Source organism: Fukomys damarensis, unplaced genomic scaffold, assembly GCF_012274545.1.
Source record: "Fukomys damarensis isolate Sample0158 unplaced genomic scaffold, DMR_v1.0_HiC HiC_scaffold_31, whole genome shotgun sequence".
Taxonomy (NCBI): domain Eukaryota; kingdom Metazoa; phylum Chordata; class Mammalia; order Rodentia; family Bathyergidae; genus Fukomys; species Fukomys damarensis.
Genome location: NW_022900943.1, coordinates 3,646,294 through 3,670,950, shown reverse-complemented (window position 1 = coordinate 3,670,950; position 24,657 = coordinate 3,646,294). Strand labels below are relative to the sequence as shown.

At 41.4% G+C, this 24,657-nt stretch overlaps 1 protein-coding gene across 9 annotated transcripts in view; it reads right to left on the bottom strand.

The window, feature by feature from the left end:
* Bnc2 (basonuclin 2) overlaps window positions 1–24,657 on the bottom strand; it is a 340,522-nt gene that overhangs the window by 282,985 nt on the left and 32,880 nt on the right. For 8 of the 9 annotated variants that reach the window (XM_010630930.1, XM_010630931.1, XM_010630932.1 and 5 more), the window contains exon 2: window positions 5,218–5,340. In XM_010630930.1, coding sequence (XP_010629232.1) covers window positions 5,218–5,340 — 123 coding nt within the window. Of the gene's footprint in view, window positions 1–5,217; window positions 5,341–11,872; window positions 11,889–24,657 lie in introns of those variants that run through there. The other variant, XM_010630939.2, reaches the window with a different exon arrangement.

Sequence of the window (24,657 nt, the reverse complement as noted above, 5' to 3'; positions counted from 1 at the left end):
ATTTTAAACTTCTAACACTCATTTGAAGTAAACTGTAGCACTTCCCTGACTGTGGAGATTCCCAACACACGGAAGCTGAACTTCCCACTGACCTCCATGTGTGATGCAAAGTGTAGAATCCTGGACCATGTGATAATTTCCTACCTAGCCAATGAGAGACACCTGGTCACGTTAGGGACACATATCCAAAAAATACAACTACAATGAAAAGATCTCCTATGCACTGTACAGATTCTGGAATAACTCTGGAATCATTTGTATCAGAGTTTTTTAAAACTAGAGTGAGAGGGACAGGTATCACCTCCACCATGATTGTTTCTTGTGTTCCTGACTCCATCCCTGTATTTGGGTTGAATACTCACAGGTACAGGTTGTGTGTTGGCATTCTTACGTTTACCGATTGTGAGAGATGGACCATGTACATTAAGAACTACACAAACTACGGCTAACAGTACCCAAGTTGTTAAACAGGTTATGTGAGCATCTCTCCACCTATCAGAGCACACAGTGAAAACAGCCTTATATCAAGTAAAGAAGGCAAATGTGTTTTACAATGGTACAGTGGATTGGAGAACTGAAGAGAAAAATATGCAATAGCTTTTGGAAGTGACTTGATGTTTTAATATTTTAAATCTTTCAAGGAAAGAACTGTACTATTAACAAGCCTTCAGTACCATATACTGATTCTAGGATCCTAAATTTAAAAAAATTTTTTCATAGGACTTTAATAAAATCCAACTTATAGACTGCTGCAATTAAAATCTGTCCTGTAACTTTTGAGCAGGTACTACATGGAGCATTTGGTAAGCCATGCTTTTGAGCACTATGCTTAGAAAGTCAGACGCATATACATTCTAAATGTGTACGACAGACACTAATATTCCAGGTAGTGATTAAAAGTTATAATTACAGGAAATTTTTACTTCTTAAAAAGCTTTTTGCATGTAACTACACACTGTGCGTGTACCCTCAATGAGATCCAATTAGTTACAAAGAATTTGCATTTCGGTTAGGGTGGGCTAACAAGACTACTGGGAGGCTCGGTGCAGTTCCACCAGCAGAGTAAGAAGTGTGCTCTTTCTGGCTGGCTCTGTAAGCAGTAATTCCCACAACTGACTGTTTAAAATGTAGCTGATCTTTTCAATGTTGGGTACTTAGGTAGGCCTAGGGTCTTCCACTTGCTAAAAGAAAAATCATATATTGATGTACAAAATCAGACAATTCGTACATGAAGAAGGATGTGAGAGGGTTTTGGATACATGATTGTGGAATAGATTTTGTTGTTGTTGTTGTTATTGTTTAAAGAGGGAACTACTGAATATATTTTCTTTTCTGATTTTTTTCAAAAATTCATTGGAACTAGAAGCAGGAAAAATTTCACTGACAAAGTTCTATGTAAATACATAGTTTTGTGATAAAGTCATACATGAACTGTCCTGAGAAAGTACTCAAGGGTTTTAATTTTTTCTAGCTTTGTTTACAACAATATACATCCTGAGCAAATATATAATAAACGTACAGTTTCGGTACACAATTTTAGAGGCATCTGTAGTACTTCTGCTGGTACAGAACCACACCTGTAGTCCCCAGGTTCAGTTCAGCCGCTGTTAACAGATTCTGCAATCTGTAATGACAGTAAACTGGCCTTTGCTCTTCTTTTACTCACTATTCATTTCCAAGGCTCGGTTAAGTACAGAACTGGGTTAAAGATCAGTGGTTTTTCATGTGACACATGCTGGTATTCATCTAATGGCTTGTCAAGACAAAACTGTCCCTGTTCTTGCCAAAATAATAAAAATGACGCTCCACATCGCATGACAATCAGCACTTCCTCATGGTGAAACAACTCAAGTCTTTGTAATTCACTTATTTTACAGAAAAAAATGTTAACAGACTACCCAATCTTATATGGAGACTCAGGCTGCAATTCTCAAGAGAAATTTTAATAATATTTTCTCCTCTCAACTGTAGAGCAACATGTAAGCTAATTTCTAATCAAATCAGATTTTACCATATAAAATAATATTGAAGCTCAAATTGATAATACATTAAGGTGTATAACTAAATCTATGCAAATTATACAACAGTAGCAGGCTGGACACAGTCACAGAGGTGGGGCAACCAACGGAGGAAATGTCATTTTTCCTGAGAACAAAGTACAGGACTTGCTTTGCAACATCTGCTGGACTATGTGAAATGTTAACAGATGTCTTAAGTGAAAAAAAGAAGAAAGAATTAATAAAGGAAACCACTACTGAATAGATAATCTGCCCAAATTTCCATATTCTTAAGGAGAAAGTTGACAGCAGCTTTCTCCCCTTGTGAAACCTGCCATTCCTATTTTATTGTATAAAGTTTCACTTTCTATGTAAAGTTAAGGGGAATTTTTTGACTCACTATAAAGAATGGAGAAAAGTAAAATTAACAATAATTCAAATTCAGGTGTTCCCTTTGTGAATAATTATATCATAATCTAAACTGCTTCTCCTTGACTCACACATGTAATACGATGAGAGGACAGTAAAACGTTTATCAACCTTTAAAGAGGGGCAGAGAATATTACTCTACTATACCTGCATGCTTTGGGGAAAACAAAGTGGGGAGATCAAAGAGCAGCTCTTAAAATACAATTCTTACGTGAACTGTCATCTTTACTCATAAAAGTACCCATCTTCACAACTAAAATTCACCTAACATTTATACCTAAATCCCTGTTCTCCAACAGTCTCCTGATTCCTTTCCATTAATGTCCACATAAGGGATAAAACACCCATCTTTTAATAGCCAAGAATTCCTGAGCAGTGACATCTGATGATTGTGAAAACTTATGGAGTACTAGTTGTATCCCTGTATTTAAATTTTAAGGAAACTAAAAAACTTTACCTATTTAACAATTCTCCTTCATGTTTCAATTTATGAGAGGATTGCGCCAAACCTGAACAAAGCAAGACTGCTACCTATGACTATAGATGCAAGAACTACATAACTATATTCAGCTTTAAATCTTCCTCTTTGAAGACTTGCTCTTTTGAAAACTTAGGACGTAAGTTTTGGCCAACAGTTCACGGGTTGACTAATTCACTCTGCACTTAAGAAGGACTTTATGAACTTCAACGAGAGAGGCAAAAATTGCGTTACCTCTGTCAGTCTTACTCCCTGGCCTGCTGCTCCTGCATGGGTCTGTGTGAGAATTGTACTCATGACTACAACTTTGCCAAATGGCTATGGCCGCTTGGACTGGGCGTTTCAACATATAGAAGCCTCAGCCAGAAAAGCCTGAAAATTTCAGGGTACAAGGCCATGGTCCAAGTGGTAAGTAAGACACGCAGGCCTGCCTTCAGTTTTCAGTCGGTTTCTGCTCCAGTGTTTATTCATGGGAACGGCACATCAGTGTGAGTGACCAAAAGTAATGGCAACTGCTCCCTCCCAAGTCACCTACACCAAGGGAACACATCATTTCACAGCCAACAGGGGAACACAGCCCTCTTAACATAAAGCTTGAATGGAACTCAGCTTTAATTAACTTGAAACAGTGGCATGGACATTTCCACAAGTAAATATGACTCAAAGCTTCACAACCCTTCTTACAGCAAAAGAAGAAGCTGCCCCTCCTGATACTCATCTCTGTGCCAGCAAAAGCAATCTGTGGAGCAGGCTCAGTTTCACAGCATTGTGTCAAGAAAATATCTAAATGCCACAAAGCTTTAATATACTATAAAAATAAGACAATGGAAAGTTCTGAAGAGGGTGTGGTAGATGAGGCAGTTTACAAAATGTCAGGTGAATGGTGAATCCTTGAAATAAAAGACTCCCAGATACAAAGCATCTGTAGTCAGCACGAGTCTTTTGCCCACAACAGATAAAACATTTTACATATCTTGTTTAGGTCTAAAAACCAAAAAGTGACTTTAACCTTTTCTAAATAGCAGCACCAACAGTGGCTTCTTTCTACCATAATCCACATTCGATAGTTTATGAGAAAATCTTCAGGACAAAAATAAGTGATGTCTTTCTTTAAAGGAAGTGGGGGGTCTGTTGTTGGGAGATGGGATGCAGTGGGAATTACTTAGTTGCAGCACTGAAAAGATAATATTATTTTATTCACTTCCTTCTAGAGCCTGTGGACTGAGAAGCCTGCAGCTCCACAAAAATGTCGTAACAATAGTTTCAATTACTGTCAGGAAGGGAGACAGATTCACCGACACCCAAGGAAATCAGGTTGCAGAGTAGGGCTTAACACCTTACCAAATTATTTAAAAATACAACACTGCCTTTACAGTTATCAGACAATAGGAAGCCCACAGATAATGCTCCATTATATACTTACATACAAACTTAAAAGATAAATTTAAAAAATGAAATGCGAGTACACTTTGAAATTTGAAAATCATTATGACACCTTGTTTAAATAAATACATATGTATTTAAATGGAAAAAGTTTGAAACAAAGGAAATTTGAATGAACTTGGAGATTGTTTTCAAAATTAAGGAATCCAAGAGATGCCAGCAACTCCCGGAACAGCAAGCTAAAATTAGGAAAAATTAGGAGGTGGCTTAGGAGGTCAGGATGGTGGCTGTCTGGTAGAGGAAAGAGGCTGGAGGCTTCTGAGCACAGCAAAGCTGCTCATTTTCTTCAAGCTGTTGATCCTGGGTATGTTCACTTTGTAAAAATACCTCAGGTCTATACATTTACAGTGTGTGCACTTCTCCGTAAGTATGTTATACTTCGATGCTAAAAGTCTGCTACTATTAATGGTTTGACCACTAAAAATACTGGTAACAATAACCAGGTCTTACAACTATGTGGGGGAAAAACATAACGGAAAAGAAAAATAAAGGAAAAGACAGAAGGCAAACAGTGTATCACCGTCAAAATCATTCAAATAACTACCACTAAATCTACTGCTTGCAACAATTTCATCAACGACAAGAAGTATCAGGAAGTGCCATGGATTTAGCAAGTAAATATGGGAGTTTCATAGCATGAGGGTGACTGTCAATGATGGTAAAAGCGTGGGGAAAAAATAACTAGGTGAGTTTACTGCCTACAACTAGGCAGTAAAGCATATGAGCATATCCAAGGGTTTTAAATGGAAAAGAACAGGCCAGGGATTTAGCTCAGTGGTTCCACAGCCTGCCTCACCAGTACAAGTTCAATTCCAGGTCCCAAAAAACAAAAAACAATTAGATACACATAAATGGAGAAGAACAGCATACCTCAAGCTGAGATGTATCGACCCCACAGGGCGCCTTGAAGTGTGCTTGCCAGTCCTGTTCACTAAGTCTGCCTTCTGATGTGAAATTAAGGCAATCTGGAGGTGAAGCGGGCACAAATCGTGCCTGTGGAGAGATCAGGAGAGGAAATTATATACGATCTGCAAAATAGTATTACTTAAAAGCACTGAATATGCAAAGACAACTGAAAAACATTTTAAAACATGCAAATATAACATACTCCTCTGACCAGCCCAAATGCTTTAAGAGTTAATGGTCACTAATTAAGTGGACAGAATAAAGGTAACAAGAAGGGATAACTGAGTAATTCGATGAATGGCAACAGATACAATTTTGTCCTTACTCCCTCCGCCCTATCTCCTCGCCTCTTCTCCCCACAGAGCTGAGGATCAAACCCAAGGCCTCATGCATGATGGGCAGCGCCCTACAAATGAGCCCCACAACAATCTCACGCAAGCCAGTTGTGCTGGCGCACGCCTGTAATCCCAGCACTCGGGAGGCTGAGGCAGGAGGATCGCTGTGAGTTTGAGACCAGCCTGGGCTACATGGTGAGTTCCAGGTCTCAACTACATTGTGAAACCCTGTCTCCAAAACAAAACAAAAACAATCCCACGCAATTCAGTTCTTGCTGGTGAGGGTGAGCCCAGAGTCTCCTACAGACCACAGCCCACCTCAGTACAATTTCTTATTCACCCCAGTTACTACGTAGTCATCTTAAAGACTGTGAGGCACGGTCAGAGAATACAGATCAAGGCTTTACTTGTCAGGTACAAAAAACTGCGGGACCACAAAAGTTAAGATGCAGTCCTCACTGACATAAATTTTATTATCTAGTACAGAGGATAAGCCATGCAAAAAGTGACCTTCTATAAAAATATAATGTGGTAAGAGCACAGTCATGAGATCCGGTTTGAATGAGAAAAAGATTCCTTGCAGCAAGGGTGGTAAAAGAAAGCTTAAGCAGATTTTGCTCTAGGCACTAAAGAACTGGTAACATTCCTAGAGCAGTGATTCAGTTTGACCAGAACATAAGGCAGGATGCGTGGCAATAATGAATACGGATGGTCACTAGGAATAGACACAGGTGTGCTGGCGCACGCCTGTAATCCCAGCACTCGGGAGGCTGAGGCAGGAGGATCGCTGTGAGTTTGAGACCAGCCTGGGCTACATGGTGAGTTCCAGGTCTCAACTACATTGTGAAACCCTGTCTCCAAAACAAAACAAAAACAATCCCACGCAATTCAGTTCTTGCTGGTGAGGGTGAGCCCAGAGTCTCCTACAGACCACAGCCCACCTCAGTACAATTTCTTATTCACCCCAGTTACTACGTAGTCATCTTAAAGACTGTGAGGCACGGTCAGAGAATACAGATCAAGGCTTTACTTGTCAGGTACAAAAAACTGCGGGACCACAAAAGTTAAGATGCAGTCCTCACTGACATAAATTTTATTATCTAGTACAGAGGATAAGCCATGCAAAAAGTGACCTTCTATAAAAATATAATGTGGTAAGAGCACAGTCATGAGATCCGGTTTGAATGAGAAAAAGATTCCTTGCAGCAAGGGTGGTAAAAGAAAGCTTAAGCAGATTTTGCTCTAGGCACTAAAGAACTGGTAACATTCCTAGAGCAGTGATTCAGTTTGACCAGAACATAAGGCAGGATGCGTGGCAATAATGAATACGGATGGTCACTAGGAACTATTATAACACAAAGGTTTCTATACTCCATGTAGAGTTGCCATTTATTCTGTAATCCACCAACGCTCAAAAGGCCTGAAACATTCACAGCAACATGGCATGACCATTACTATAAGTAGGTTTATCTGGCAACAGCAGGACACACAGACTGGAATGTTGGAAGAAAGATGTGAAGAGATCAATTGGGAGGCCATTATAATAAGCTAGGTAAATAAATGACTGCTAGCTATAGGAATGGGAGAAAAGAGCAAGTTACAAAACATATTGTCAAGATAACATCAAGGGGCTGAGAGTGACTCATACATTGTGGATAAAAATGAAAAAAGTTGGTGAATTCACCAAAGCTCTGATATTCTAAGCAAAGGAAATGGTAGCACTCACAACACAAATGGGGACAAACTAGTCTGTGGGTATGTATACCAAGCTCACTTTGGGGCAACAGCAGACCACACAGTTGGCTAATCAACTAGAAATGTTCACTACACAGACCGACACCCGGAGTCACCCGACGCAGAGGCTGTCTACACGGGCGTGACCCGAGCGGTAGAGGATGCAGCCAGAGCTCAAGTCTTAGGAAGGAACAACAAGCAGGGTATCGAATGATGTTCTGAATGGTGAGGAAAGGAAAACTTCACGGGAGCTCCACAGGTTCTAATAAACAGTGCTCTATGTGAGGCACAATAAAACGACGCACAGTGACGAATAGAGGTAAACACAGTACAAACAAAACAAAACGCACAAGACTGACAGCAAATTCAGAAGACTGCTTGGGGAATGGGGAGAAGGGCTAGGCAGGGAGGCTGGGCAGTGACGGGTGCCACACACGCTCGGTAATAACCTGCAGCATTTCAGACGTTTGTGGTACTAGTTCTTCAGTTTGGGTAAATGGGTATATTTGTGAGTGAAATATTGCACATGTGTTTTGTGAGACAGGAGCTAGCTTATATGCGACTGATTGAATCCATATTCCAAGGAGTTATGATGTTAGCAATCTGTAAAGACAAAAAGGCAGAAAAGATAAAGTACACCGTGGGAAATCTGCAACAGAAGTATGAGGAAGGTGGCTAAAAAGGTTAGCAGGACCTAGGAGAGGTTTTGTAAATGAGCTGAAAATTTTTCACTACAGGAAGAAAAGTCTCACAGAGATACAGCGGGAGAAGGCAGGAGAGAAAAAACTTCTGAAGACCCAGTCTGAGGGAATGTGATATAAAAGGGTGGGAAAAGAGAGCATGGATCAGAAGGTGCTCTGGAAGGGTACAAATACATTTCTGTCAGAAACCAAACGTAAAAAGTATTTTCAAATTCTGTGTTTAAGAAATACATATACAAAGGGCAGTCATGTGAAAGCCCAACTTAGAACCCTTCTTCCCCACCAAAACTGTACACTTGCTAAATGGGACAGCTCACCCATCTCTAGTAACCTAAAGGACAGAATAAACGCTCAATAAGTGGTTGTTGTACTAAAGAAACAATCATCTCAGAAAAATAAAGATAAGGCTGCCTGCTAAGAGATGTGACAGGAACAGACCAAGGACTATCTGGGGGAGAAGTCAGTCCAGTGTAGCTACAGAGGATTCGATGACACTCGGGATCAATGAGAAATGAATTTTTTAAAAAGATGCTAAGTAGCAGAAATAACTCAGCCATGATTCCCAAAAAAGCACGGGAAGTCACAACCAAGATGAATGGTTCAAGACAGGGTAGTTCTCAGTGGAAAGCTTAGAACAATTACAGAGTTCTGAAAGCAAAGAGAAAAATGCCTCCCTCCAAACCTTTCTAAGAGGCAGCAGTGCACTGCAAAAATTACACAGCATTCTCATAGCAAGTAGTGCTTATTAAGAAACTTAAAATGTGAAATGACTTTATTTAATTTGGGGGGTATCGGGGATACAACTCAGGACCTTGTGTCTGCAAGGCAGGTGGGGGCCACTGAGCTAAATCCCCGGCCCCTTAATTTTTATTTAGACATCACACTTCTAAGTGATTACTATGCAGAGTTTCTTTAAATGTCTGTAAACTTTCTTCTGGCCAAGGAAAATTGGCCAATGCAAAGGAAAATCAAAACATGTTATCCTATGTCACATAGGAGATTTCAGGGAAGGAACGGGAGACTGGGACGAGAATCCCTTCATTAACCAAGAGACACAGCTGAGGAGTCAAGCTCCTCCTCTCCTTACTGCAGATCCCACCCCCAGGACTGCAACTGCCATCCAAAGTCACACTAACTCTGCCCGGCTAGCAAGAGCCACCTTCGCAGAACTTGGCACTGTTACTCCAGAACCCCTTTAGAGAACATGGGAAGAGTGGGTTCCACGGCCTGGCCAAAAGCAGCCACAGCTGCCAGAGAGTCACCTCAGGGACACTGGCGAAGACACTCATCTGCTGTGCTGGCAGTCGCTGCAGCCTGTCTTCCTAACAGAGCCCTTTCTGTAAGGACCACCTTCTAAGTGACCTGTCACAGAGCTTTATAAAGCAGCATTAATACTGTGGGCCAAAATGAGATTGATCTTTGAGCTTCGTGGTCTCCTGTTGTCAACAGTGCATTATAAAACCAATACTAAATACTTTATAAACAGGTCTCCCTACAGTGTATTAGGAAAAACAGTGCATATTTCATGCCCCATAGTTAGGTAGCCACATATCCATCAGACTAATAAATTATTTAGTAGGTACTCAGAAGTGCAATAAGAGTCAATAAACTAACTTCTGGATACTTACAAGCTACTATTTCACTGGAAATTGTATCTGAATGAGAAAGCTGTCAAACTGGATGGGGGATGGAAACATCCCAGTCCTCTCAAGTATGCTGTTATAAGGAAGCAGAGCCTCAGGAGAGAATCCCTCGTGTCCTGAAGAGTCCTGGTTACTGAATCCCATGTGCACGTCGCCCTTTCTCCAGTGCACATAGCTTCTCCTGGATCTACCACCTCAGACAGAGCTCAGGGAGGGAAGACTGATGGAGGCACTTCCAACACCCCTGAAGTGGACCAGGCGACAGCACCACTAATGGCTGCAGCATCTAACATCTCCAAAGAAACAACAGAACGACTCGAGCGTCTAAGCCCTGTGCTACACGCACAGTGTGGGATTTGGAATTTATGAACCTAAGCTTTAGAGGAACTTGCTTTGCTTTGCTCTGCTTTTGGTTAAAGCTCCCAAACTGTTAGACACCTGTGACATGGTCCCTGGTACCCAGTCTAGGGACACAGGCATCTCTTCATCTTGGAGGACCTTGTGCTGCGGAATGTACTCCAGTCCTTCAAGGAAGAATTCCTTCAGCTGGGAGTTACTTCTCAGACTGTGGGAGGCGTGGACCTCTGTGCAGCGCTGTGGGTGCCATGGTTTCGCATGCTGGCCACATTAGCACTGCAGAACAAGCATGTGTAACCCACACAGTGAGCGCTCCAGCGCCCAGGCTCCCACAGGCGCATGCCAATGCAAACCACTCTTCCAGCCCACATCGGAACCACACTGGTTTCCTCCGAGCCAGAGGCTGAGATACAGCTCTGAAAATGAAGGTTTGGGGTTCTTTCCATTCACATAACTGTGCAGACTGGGGAGAAGAATACTGCCAGAGGGACCGGCTCTCTTCTTCTCACCCACGCCACCCCACGTGAATAAACCATACGGAGGTTTACGGTGTCGAAGGGTACGCTAACACCCGGGGGAAAACCTGAATGGAAAAATATAGAGATTTTTTTCACACTGTTAGAGTGTTACCCCTGTAGGCTGCAGTTTTTAAGGTTGAAAAATATTTTATGTGAGTCGGAAAAAGAAGTGGAAATAAAGGAGAAACGTGGGAGCGACTTGATTTCACATCGCTTTCTCAAAAAGACCTCCCCAAATCCTGAAAGCTAAAGTAAAACCATGGGACAAGACCAGTTTCTCTGTATTATTTTTGCTACTACAACCACTACTGCTAAGTTGATTATTCATATTAATGAGTTTGGTATGTAGACAAACTATAAAAGACGCAGTCTCTGACCTCAAGTACTTATCTCTGTCTTTTGGGATTTACTCCTCCTGCTAGATTTACTTTTATTCTTCATACCCTTGCCCAGAGGAAGCAATCATCACTCAGGGCTTGGAGCTTTTCCATGGGTGGGGTTTAAATATGGCAATGAGAAGAAAGAAAACTTTTGCCATTGGACATAATGTTGGCCCCACAGGATTGGGATGTCTAGTTTGTGGCAAAGAGAAACATGAATGCTCTGTGAATTTTTTACACTCATTTCACTGAACTCTATCATTAAAAAATCCTAGGAAGTATGCAAGCACACAGCACTCCAGTGATCTGCCACATCCAGCATATGTGCACCAAGCACGTCACCGCACACGGAGGGCTGATGTTGCACAACCGTGTGCACCTGGCCCTTACACTCAGTCTCCTGTCCCTGCAGCATGTGTAGAACACACACATCCAGGCAGACTGTGTGCCTAGCAGTTAACACCACATCTGAAGCGAGATTACGGGAGTGTGACTCTGTGAACTTCTATTCGTGCGACCTTGGCAAGTTACTTATCTCTAAAGTCCTTTATCTCTGAAGTGGAAATAATAGTGTCAGTTCACAGAACTGTCGTGAAGACTAAATATTTTGACTAGCACAGGAGTTAACCAGTGCCCAATGCACAAGCACTCCCGGACAGGAGCTGTGACAGGAAGGAGCCTTCACACCGGACGCCCACTGGCCAACTCTGGCCTCAGATGTTTCGCTGGGCCCCTGTGCTGGGAGCTCATGTGTGCTCCTGTGTGTTTCATTAACGGCCAGCATGTGAAATTCAAGAAACTTTAAATTAAAATACAGATGAACTGCTGCTGGGGGTGGTAGGGAAAGGAAAGGGAGAGGTGTCATGAAACTAAATTCACAGCACCACCCAAGACCTACGTCCCCTCAGGACAGAACAGGACAGGCGGAACAGATGCTGGACTCCAACTCACTCTCTCGGGCAGGCACAGCCCTTCTGGTTCCTGATGCGTTGCGCCTCGGCCACTTCCCTCAGTTCCTCCATTTGTCTGGCCACCAAAGCCATCTGAGTTTGTGACATCTAGCCTGTAAGTAGCTGCATACTAATCTAGCACAAATGGAAATTTATTCACACAGAAATTAAAGTCAGAGTTAAACAAAATGTGAGATGCCCATATTGCTTTCCATTATGGCTGGCCTCTACTAAAATTACAGATGTGGGCTTTGTGACTGGCATTTCAGTAACAGTAGTTCTCAAACATCTGTTTGCCACCACTGGCAAACTTAGTACTTCCATTTTTAAGGAAGCACTAATACTGAATACATGGGACAAAAGCATTAAACCTAGGCCCCTTGGCCTCTGCAGCCAGAGACAACCAAGTAGAACTGTAAAGTTGTACCAAGGCATTTTATGGATCGGCCTAATCTTACTGCTCCACTACACAGCCGAGGAGACAGACAAGTCAGGAAATGAGCTGCTGACAGAGCCTGAGCACTTTCAGGGCTTCACTCTCCCAAACTGCTTCTGCACTGGAGTTCAAAGCCTTGGCCCCAAGGATCTGGTAGTGTACCAGTGACACTCTCATATTCGTGAGATTCAGCTATCAAATCTTCAGGAAGTTTACAAGCAAGCAGTCTTCAACATTGGTAACTTGAAATGGGCCCTGCTGACAGTACTTCCCAACAACAATCAGCAAATGCTACAAATCAGAGCCTCATGAGTACGATCCAAGGAATCAGTTATTAAACTTTTACAAGGCTTAGTTGGAGTCCACATTTGGGTAAGTTGGGATCTTCACATGGTGCTTATCAAAAAGTGTTATGTGCTTCTACTTCTCTCTAGAATCTCAAAACCAAGCCACACACTTGAGAATCAAAGAACAAAATAAACGCATGCATAAGTCTGGAGTTCTTACTAGATTCGAGGCACCGTGACACTTCTTATAAGATACAATGAAGGAGCTGAAGGGAAGGCAGGAGAATGGGGAAAAAATAAGAACCAAGATGGATTATGTGAAGGTGCAAATGTCCACTGATGAATGTCATTACATTGCATACCTTAAATGCACCAATAAAATTAATTTTTAAAAAATACAATGACAGTATGATCAACAGCATCCAGAGCTCTTAGGAAATTAATCATTCTGTATAGACAAAGACTCTGGAGGAATGTTACTTTACACGTATTAATTTAGCACTTTCTGTGTGCCAGGGACTGTACAGAGCATAAAATATTCCTTCATATGTTTTATACAGGTCATATGAGATAGATAGGTATTATTACTATCCTCATCTTACCAATAAGGAAATTGAAGCTAAGAGAGTTAAGGGCCACTTATGTGTCAAAACAGGTATTTTTTTTTTCCTCATTGAGTTTATTGGTACATTTTAAGTATACAGTACGGTTACATTCACCATTGGGATCTTGTACCTCTACATGACAGGTCTTGGTTCTCATTTTTTCCCCTTGTCCCTGCCCTCCCTTTACCCCCTCCTCCCCTACCCATTTACAAACACTTCATTTTTTCATATTTTTTTCTTTTCCCTTATTACCTTTCCCCTACCCCCTCCCACTTTCCCTATACCTTTAGCCCTTTTCTTCCTATTTCACACTGAAAACAGGAATTTAAGAATCAACTTAGTCTGATTTCAAAATATGTCTTCATCCCAAGATCCTACATTGCCTCTCTAGGATTTTATAATTTTATACAAAAATTTTCTCAAAGACATATTGTCCTGTCTTTAAATAGTATACATCTTTCTTGACTTTTTTTTAAAATTTTGGACATAGATGGATTGGTAACTCTAGGACTTCTAAAGGCTTGGCCAGGTGGATAAATGGGTAAGAAAATCTGGGAATGCACTATTTTTTTGTTGTTGTTGTTTTTTGAGACAGGGTCTCACTATGTACCGAGAGTGACCGGGAACTCACTATGTAGCCCAGGCTGGTCTCCAACTCATAGCAATCCTCCTGCCTCAGCCTCAGCCTCCGGAGTGCTGGGATTAGAGGCGTGCGCCACCACACCCAGCTGGAATGCACTATTTTTAAAGTTCAACAATCTACCATTTTATCCTTTCTATGATTAATTGTAATTACTCATTATATAGCTAATATTTGCCTTCTTTCCATTTCTAGAATTTGTCATGTTATTTTACGAGTCTTTTCAAATGAGTACTGTAAGGTAAGTTATATACATGTACTAATTCCCCACAATGAGCATAACTATTATGTATTTCAAACATACACTAATAACATAATATTTTTAAAAATGAGAAAAGTCCTTCAGTACTGATAAGAAATTCCTCCAAGCAAATGAGTAAAAGGTAAGATCTACAACAGTAAGAATCATTTAAGTTTCAGAGAAAGGGAGAAAAAGAAAGTAGAGAGGGGCAGGGAGGAGAAAACTAGGAAAGAAGTAATAAATACTTCTCTATTCAGGCTAAGCTAATTATAGAAATACCTTAAGAATCTGGTAGAAAGAAATTCTACCATCTGAGGACAGATGGAAATTTCGTTTTGTGCTTGGGCTTTCTGAAGTGCTGGATCCCGTACCAAAGAACAAAGCAGAGTGTGGAGTGAAGTCCTGGAACTGGACCTGTATGCCAGGGAAATGTTCCACAATCCAGCCATACCCCAAACCCAAGGGAGGTTTGTTTTCTCCAAGCTTCTACATTCTTTTTCCTTCCCCACTTTTTACAAGATGTATATATTAGGAACTAACAAAATGAGCAAAATTAATATACAGTAAAATGATGTCCCTGCCAACCAAATACAGTTTCAGATTTTCAGGTCCCAAGAAAAACGGAGGAGGATTCCCAACTTGGAATCTCAGTATCTGAGCCTGGAAGCTTCGTCGGTCCAGGTGCTCAGAGCACTGTTTCTGTCTAGTTCTCAACTGTGCTTGTATTAGCACAATGGAACAGAAGGTCCTCTAACTTTACCTTGCTACTCATAGTATAGCTGGGGAGACCAAATACAAAAACATAAGGTTAAAAGAGGCAAATAACTGTTCTCCCTTACTGAAGTACTGGCTACATTACTTCCATGACCATAGGAATGTGGTCATGGAAGAGCTATGAACCAAGTTTCTTGAGCTAGAAAGAAAAGTACAAGGGGAATGAAAAGAACATTCTTAGACAGGGAAGCATGAATAAAAGTAAGTATTCCTTGGACAGATGAAGAGCATTCATAAGACCTGAGATTAGAAACCAAATAAGCAGCAAACTGTAGAGGTCTTTAAATCTGCACTTTAAATTCTGATCAGAAAAGTAAAATAACGGGACTTGTATGTGCTAATCCTGGTCACCCTTACTGGGTTGAGAGGTTCCCAGAGCAGCAAGCGGATTGTAAGGGCACTCACGGCCCAGCTGGCTCTTGGACGTGGGGTGCTGGCCTCGGGAGAAGCGCTGGTCCCTGGCCCCTCCAGGCTCTTTCCAGCCCCTCTCCTTCCCTGCCGCTATGACATAAGGATCGCCTGTGCATTGGGGCCAACTATGCTTGGCCTAAAACTCCTGAGCCCAGGAGCCACATTAAACCGCTCCTTCTGAAGTTTGGCCTGCCGCGTATTTCTTCCCAGCAATGGGAAAAGCTAACCAATCAGAAGTGCTTCACTAAGAAGTGTGCAAGGTGTATCAGAAGAGAGAGACATATTTGTGTGGTGTCTAAACTCTTCTAGAATAGAAGCTCCCAGAGCAAGGGAGTTTGTCTGTTTCCTGTCTATACGCAAATATCTAAACACCTAAGACTATCACAGACACCAACAGAAAATGAACAATTTATCACAGAACCCGAGGACCTGAACCACATAATCCTCAAAAACAAATCAACAATTTAAGAATTCTGCTTTGTTTTTTAAGAAATTTATAAAAACTGATGCTTCGATGAATTTGAGTTAAAGAATACATGGCAATATATGTACACAGTTAAAATACTTCCACATCAAAAATATTTTCTGAAGTTAAAAAAATAGCTGAACACTGAAAGTGCACTCTGTCTTCTGTTCTCTACCACGTGGTCCTGGACTGATATCCAACTGTCACTCTGAGCTGACCATGTCCCTTTTTATAGCACCTCCTACTTTTGCCTTGCCTTCTACAGACTTTCACTGTCTATACCTTTGACGAGGGAATCATCTATCCACGTCAGATAGGAATGGGTATCTCTCTCTCCAGAATGCCTGGCATATTCAATCAGTAAATATAAGTGCTCTCTCAAACAAGCTCTGGAATCTGCCAGATTTCTATACTCAGTATCTCCGAACTATGTAACATGTTCTTGCCCCATTTCATATTTTGTTAATGAACAATTAAACCTATTCATCGAAGCCTGGCAGGAAACACATGCTCTGCCCCCATATTCTTACCACGTTTGACAGGCTGCCTTGCCATCAGGAATGAACATTGGATGAATGGGTGGATGAAAGACGACAGTACCAGAAGTTCCGATGCTAAGGGTATGAATTCACGGTGTGCTCCCACTAACTGTCCCTCTGCTGTGCGGCAAGCACTGCTAACTGAGCAGATAGATAGCTACCTTCTCTCTCAACCCATCCACAGTCAGTAAAATTCTAATCACTAGGTACAACATACGTGTCTATCCCTGGCCCATGCCAATTTTTTGGCTGTTATTTACGAAGCAAGGATGCACACCTGTAATTCCAACATGCTGGGAGGCTGAAGCAGGAGGACCCCAATATTCAAGCCCAGCCCAGGCAACTTAGTGATTTAGTGAGACCCCGTCAATGAAAGAATGAATGGGGGATGTAGCTCAGCGGGAAGACTACAGACCCAGTGCCCAGGACTAAACCCCCACTTCAAAACGAAAAGCTCTGCAGGTAAGCACTAAGGAAGAAACTTAAAGCACTGCTAACATGCAAACTACGTCCACATATACGACCCTGCCCTGAGAAATGCTCTCCTACTGCATTCATACTTAGTGAAGACCCCTAGGTAATGTGCGTGCTCGTATCAGATGAAGAAAACATGGTCTGAAGAGCTCAATCTTTCTTCATGGCTTCTGCACACAAATGCTAAACGCTTTCGAGAAAAGCAAAGTGTCAGCAATGAGATCCCTCCAGGAGAACCCGTCCGTCACCTTTCAAGACATCTGCCTATCTCCCAATTTCTCTTACGTTACAAATTTTTTTCTCAAAATAAATATTAACAAATATCGCTCTCTGTGAAGAGCTGTACATCATACAGAGTTACCAGTTTTTCTAGAAATATCAACTTAAAGTGAATTTCTAACCCTATCATTAACTATTTACTTTTAAATATCTTCATTTTAATAAGATAAAAATTGGGTTTTTAAACTACCGTGTCTTGAATTCCCATCTAAAGACAAAATTAAGCATTCTGTGATATTTCTAAGAATATTTTTAGAAAAAATATTTTAAGAAATAAGAAATTGACACATTTTGAGAACAAGGAAACAGCTGAGCAGGGACGACTTTACATTTCCAATGGTTGTTTTGGCCCTTTCTGTTATGTCATGTTTTGTTTAATTAGCACTGATCACGAATAAACAAATTTAAGCTACTACAAAAATTTGGAGGCTGCTGTGTTTTCAAATGCTCTTGCTTCCACTCAGGAAAAGCCTCCTGCTTTCTTGCAATTAAGCAGCACCTGAAACTTCAGCTTCGAGGAACATTTAGATTGTATTTATCACATTAAAACATTAATCAATAAAGCTGCTATGTTTAGAGAACAGTAGTGAGTCAAAAGAGACATTTCACATTTTGTATATAAAGCCACAGACCTAGCCGGGCGGGATAGCACATGCCTATAATCCCAGCACTTGGGAGGCTGAGGCAGGAGGATCACTGTGAGTTCGAGACCAGCCTGGGCTACAAAGTGAGTTCCAGGTCAGTCTCAACTACATAGTGAGACCCTGTCTCAAAAAACCAAAATAAGTAAATAAATAAAACCATGGACTGAAGATGTAAATTAGTAGTGTAATCTTAGAACTAAAGTTCTCATGCAGTCTTGAGAACAAATCATTTTTACAAAAAATGACTTCACAACCCCCCCCCAAAAAAACCAAAAAATGACTTCACAATCACATTTTCAAAATGCCAAACTGTAAAGACGTCACACGGAAGTTAAATAAGAACCTGTGCAGCTTTCTTTTTTCCTAGGTTCCACCCCTCTCTGAAGAGATACACACCATTAAGTAAAGATCTCAATCTTTTCTAAAAACAAGGAAAAAAACCCACCACCTTTGTACATAACAAAGAAGTTGCAGAGGTACGAGCTGGCGGTTAGCTAGAGCAAAATGTATTCATGGTTAATGGCCAGTGAGCTCCGCAAAGAGAGAGAAAATCTGATACTTGGGCTTCAAAATGATCACAACCTACTGGATTCTACTCAGTCTTTATTGGGGACGCCCATTCGAACAGTGACGAAGACTCACAGAGCCACACAGAACCTAACATCAGGGCATCTCCCTGTCTCTTAATAACGTGCAAATATCCCAGGTCAAGCATGAGAGGACACACACAGCAAGGGAGTGAAGTGGGTGCCCAGAAACCGTGTATCCCTACCTGATCGCAAAGCCCCTCTTCTGAGTGGTCGTGGAAGAGACAGGACAGAGGCTGAACATTAACAATGGTAGTTAAGGTGCAGCTTAATTCCAAGCGTGTTAGCACAAAACTACCCACTTCAAAGAGATGTTAGAGTCCATTTTATTAAATCCTGAAATGCATGTCCCAGTAAATTTCTATATAAATCTGATTTACAAATTTCACTGAAAATGTACCACAGCTGGCAGAATAAATTACTACAATAAATCACTATTAAATAACTGTAAATCTTTGTAATGACGTAAGTCCCAACCAAAAGAAAGCATCCAGAAGTAAACATTTGGTAGAAGAAAAGCTCTCTTCACACAGGAAAACAAATTACAAAACTTGACATGCCGACACTACAATACGATTCAGTGACTGAATGGGGAAATAAAACTCAGATAAATAGTACTTAAATCTGCAGTGAAGTGGTCTCCACTACTGCATCAAAACCAAATGCGTGCCACGGGGTGTGGACTCGGGTTTTTACATTAACAACCACACCAACGACAGGCAAGTCTTTGCAGCTTGCAGCTTTACCCAATATTTCGTTGGACAATAAAAATGTATTCCAGGTACCAGTCAGCAAGTCCAGTTTGTCCTTTCACTGAAGCTTCATAAATATTTCTTTAAAATAATCCATTTTCCTAACACCACCCTCTCCTCAATGTAGAATTCACTCCACCCTGCTTCAAAATAAAGTTTTTCCAGGGCCGGGGATTTAACTCAGTGGTGCTGCTGCCTGACTCGCAAGCATGCCAGGTCCCGAGTTCGATCCCAGGTACCAAAAATAAAATAAAATAAAGTTTTTCCAAAAAAATACAGGGTTACATTCTTTCTTGTACAGAGCCGATGAGTTGCTGCAGTAATCTGTTCCTTCAGATATCACTTAAAGTGAATGACTCCAAATTGCCCTGCCTTCGTCAGCTGTCCAGGGTGGATTCTTGGTACTCATATCACCACCAACAGGGCTCCTGGACGGCAAGGTGAGCTCCAAAACCGCGACAGACCAAGATCGCTTGTTACACTGCTTCTACCTCTCCGGAAGGGTAGATCACTAACCGACGCTTTCTCAGCAGAAGAAACATCTAAGACAAACCCATTAAAGTCTACCGTAAATCTACCAAATATTTCACAGTGGGATTTGCTAAAATCTCCGCCCAGGTCTTCACTGCCTTTTGTTGTTTGCATCTACTCTTCAGTTCACAACCACCAGACCCCGAACGCCTCCACAACCCATTTTTCTCTGCCCAACCCCCGTCCCCAAAAGTGCCTCTCAGTAAAAACCTCAGCCTCTTAGAGTGGTGCAGAATTCACCAGCACAGGAGACTGGTGCAGGAAAGCTGCCCTCAGCCCAAGGGCCATGCAAACTGAACTGTCCAATGCCATCAAGGGCAAACACGGTCCCTAGAACCAACCAGGGGTTGTAATAAACCTTTTAAAAAGATCATCATCAAATGCATTTCCCCTCTTGGGCAGCTGGGTCCCACTGTCAGGTATTTCTCCCCAATGACAATCCCCCATCACCTCTACTTCCAGTCTGCAAAGCTACTCTCCTGTATCACCCACTCTCCTGGGCGGTCAGAGTATCTGTGCTAGGGCCTCAAAACCTAACTCAGTCAGGCAGACAAACAAATATGCCGTAAGAGGATACCTAACTCTGCTCAGGGGAATAAACATCTAAAAGTAACATGTGGAAACAAATGAAAACATTTTCAAATAAGCAAAAGTTCAAAACAGAGCAAGACAGCAGGAGAGGACACACTGACTTAAAAGGGGAAGAACAGAAGCAAGTCTGAGTACAGAGCAACAATTAAAAGACCTGACCCCAGATTCTGGGAAGCTGAGGCACCCATCTGAGGCCAGACAAGGCAACCTAGCCAGGAGGATCCGGAGTTTGAGCTGAGCCTAGGCAATTTAGCAAGACCTTGTCTCAAAATAAAAACATGCTGAATATGTAGCCAAGTGTTCAATCCCAGTACCACCTACTTGCGGGGGGGCAGAGAGACAAAGACAGAGTCTGAAAACAAGTAAATAAACTGGGAGGAAAGAACAGATGAGGGGAACTACCTAAGCACGTACACTTGAAAGAGAGGTCTTGATTCCAAGTGTGGGTAACCTCAAGTTTCTACTCCAGTACCCAGGAAAAGTAAACAAAAGATGGAAATGCTGGCCATTGTGATTTTGACATTAATACCAACTATTTAGGGTAATCTATTTGCGTAAACTCTCTGATTATACCACTATAACAACAACAACAACAAAAACCACGACCACTTCCTTTCTTCTCTGCCCTGCCTTTCACCACCCCAAGCAACCCAGTCTACTACTCCCAGGCTGTGCCCACCAGCTGTCTGGGCAGGCCCTAAAGACCCTACAGGGCTCTTTACACTGCCAATACGGCTTGGAATGCACTAGCTACTTAACATGTCTCAAGTTTGCTGCTCCCCCAGAAAAGCCAACCACAGTAAATGGCACCATCCACCATTGAGGGCCTGGGGAATCATCATCTCCATGTACAAAATATCACGTTGTCCTCCATTACTTTTCTTAAGAGTGTTTCCTTGGAGAGAGAGTGAGTCTGAGTCCCTACTCTAACCTTTGGAACAAAGATAAACCTCTCTGGGGATTAAGCCCCATCTTCAGTTTGTACAGCATGGAGATACAGTATCTTCAAGGTCACATGCCAAGTCAACTCTAGATATGCTAAAAAAGAACCTCTGGAACGAGTTCAAGTGTCTCTCATAAGGGGTAGAAACTGTCACAAAGGGCAGCCCCTTTCCTTCTCAAGGAAATGAGAAACTTACGTACTTTCTTCTGCTTGTCTGAATAACTGGGAGCTTGTGTGTCCAATTATGTGGTCATTTTTGAGCTCTGATAGGTGCACAAAATATTTCAATGCCTACTCAACTCAGTAATAAATTGGGTTTTCTCTCTCCCCTGTACATGGATAAGAATGAGTCTCTGTGCACAGGATTATTTTATTTCCCCATCAAGCCCTTCTTGCCCCTCTGACGTCCTACATAAGGTCAGTATCTAAACACTTCTAGTCCATCTCCTAAGTTATCTCTGGATTCATTCACCCGCCATGCCTCTTGCTACCGCCCTGGTATGAGCCAGCACTTCTGACAGTTGAATTCAGCTCTCTACATTAGCATTCACTTGTTGTCCCTTCCAGTCCACTCTGCAAACTACATCTGAGTTTCCAAACCCTTTAGGAGGACCCTTACAAGATCTGACCTCTGCCAGTCGAACCATTTTATCTCCCGGTACTCTTTCCCAGGGATTTCACATTTTCTCTGCTCCAGCTGTACTCACTGCTTTAAAGCCTTTTCTCTCCTCTTTTCTGAACTTCCCGTCTCAGAGATGGCTTTTTTACCTGGACTATAGAAGGTCATCATAAATCCTACAGCACCTTGTACTACTTCTCAACAGTTGTAATTATTTGCTTGATTTCTGTCCCCACTCTGGGTCAATAAGCAGATGGTAAGGCTCTCTGAAACCTATATCCAAAGTGCTCATTATAAACAGATTCAAAAGCCAGCCATGGTGGCACACACCTGTAATCCCAGCACTCAAAAGGCTGGGGCAGGAAGATCACTGTGAGTTCGAGACCAGCCTGGGCTACATAGTGAGTTCCAGTTCAGTCTCAACTACATAATGAGACCCTGTCTCAAAAAACCAAAAAAAAAATAATAATAATAATAAACAGATTCAAAAGGACTTCTGACTGAATGTCCCAATGTACTGGCCAAGTAGCAAGTGACGAAGGAACTTAGAAGCTATTGAAAATATGTACATTGACTGCTTCACTGTATGTGTTTACTGTGATCTTTCAACTTCTCCCTATGTAGTACAACATCTTGAACCTTTTCATTTTGCAACTAAACAAGTGGGAAACTATGGTCTGAAAGATTCAAACTCCTTCACCACTGCCTTTGGATGCCAGTATCAAGACAAAGATGAACTCAGTTATGCTCTGGGGTCTTAACCCTATAAGCCTTTAATGTAATTCCTTGACAACTGTCAAATGTGATGAATTAGAGATGCAAGAAACATCTGTCAGAAGCTCGAAGACATTTTTGTTGGAGACAAACAGCTATAGTCATACAAATCCCCAAACTGTTCCTCGAAATTCTATCATCATCAACAGCTAACACAAATGGTGACTAGGTAATTTTACTCATTTTTTTTTCAGTAATTATTGAATGATTACTATATTCCTGAAATAATGGAAGTACTGGGGAACTTAATTTTAAAAAAGAAAATCATAGTTCCAAGACCATATGGGATTCATTCTGTCATTTAAGTACAAAATTAATTGTACCTACCCATACGTTAGTATAAATGACTTACTCATAAATAAGATTTAATACGTAACCAAATAGCTTTTGTTCCTTCACAGAATTTTAAATGTCAGCAATAATTTTATTCAACAAACTGCAAACACAAAAAGGTGTATTAGTTTTCTATGGCTACTATAGCACATTACTACTAGCTTAAAACAACGCATAATTAGCTTACAGTTCTACTGTTTAGAAATCTGACACAGGTCTCAATGGGCTAAAATAAAGGAGTTGGCAGGGCTGTGATCCTTCAAAGGATAGTATCAGCAGTTCTCCTGAACTGCTTTCTTGTCATTTTTCAGCTTCTATAGGTCACCTATATTTCTTGGTTCATGGCCCCCACTTTCCATGTTCAAAGGCAGCACGGTTAGAGTTCTCTGGCCATTCTTTTTATGATCATATGCATCTCCCCTGACCATACCGGGGAAGGTTCTCAACTTTTAGTATGCATGCTGCCAAAGCAAGCGCTGGTTCTCAACTCTTCATGATTAAGTTATACCAGGTCTGTTTGGACAGATGAGATCTGTCTCCCCCGTCACCATCTCCTTAACACTTATCACAGATGAAACACTAGTAGTCACACATTCACAGTTCTTAAAACTTGCACATGATGAGGGGTCATTATTTTCCTGACCACACAAGGAATACAGAATTCTCAGGTACCATTCTCATGTTTGAGAATTAATAATATCTCTAATTGTCCCATATGTGAAATTTGTTTTAATATACAGTCATAGTAAGATATAGTAACCTGTTATAATAAAATCTTTCAAGAATTGGCTTTACACTTACAGATGTACAATAAACTTTTCAAAAAGTTATTTAACTTTTTTTTTTTTTTTTTTTTTGGTACTGGGGATTGAACTCCTTGCGCTTGTGAGGCAGGCCACCAAACCGCTGAGCTAAATTCCCAACCCTTAACTTTTCTTTCATTTGAAAGGGGAAAGCAGTCCATGGTCAAAGTTTGTTTTTGTTATAAACATAAATTCCTCAGGGAATTGGTTTTGAATTCTCCAGTGATAAATCCCCCCAGGAAACTAATCTAAAGCAATTGTAACACCTAACAACATGGTATGTAATAGTTTTCAGTTCCTATAGAAAAGCAATATAGAGAATGGATTATACATCTGTTAGGGTTAACAGCTAGACTTGCCCTCAAGCCTCATGTGCTCATAGGTGGGGCTTTGGGGAGGGGAATGGATCATGGGTGTGCGATTGAGTTCCTCAATGGATTAGTCCTGCGACAGGTTCACAGCCGCCTTGGTGTCAGGGGGATCTGGCTGGGGTGTGCCTGGGAGGGTTTATCTCTTCCCCACTTCTCCCTTCATTCTCTGTTCTGCTCCCCCATGCCATGGACTGTTTCTCCTTGGCCACACCAACATGCCTTGGAGCCACATGACTATGCACCACTGTGAACCAAAATAAACCTCTGCTTTTTTAAATTGTGGAGGTCAGTTATTTTGGCCCAGCAAAAAGAAAAGCAATTAAGGCAATGTCACCAAAGCAATAGCTGGTTATAATTTCACACTACAAAAATAAGACAGACGCCAGGGATTTAGCTCAGTGGTTCGGTGGCCTGCCTTGCAAGAGCAAGGACCCGAGTTCAATCCCCGGTACCAAAAATAAAAAATAAGATAGAGGTGATTTTAATGCAAAAATGTTGGCAGTTGGAATCAACACATTCCATTAAATGCTTTTAATATTTTTTTACCAGCTGTTTTATCCCCCACCCCAAAGACATCAAGGACAACACAGTATGCTGCTTCCTGAATGGATGTTCAAAAGGACTTCGATGCAAAGTTAAGTTATTTTCAAGACTTCTGGACTAAAACACCATGGAGTAGATTTTTC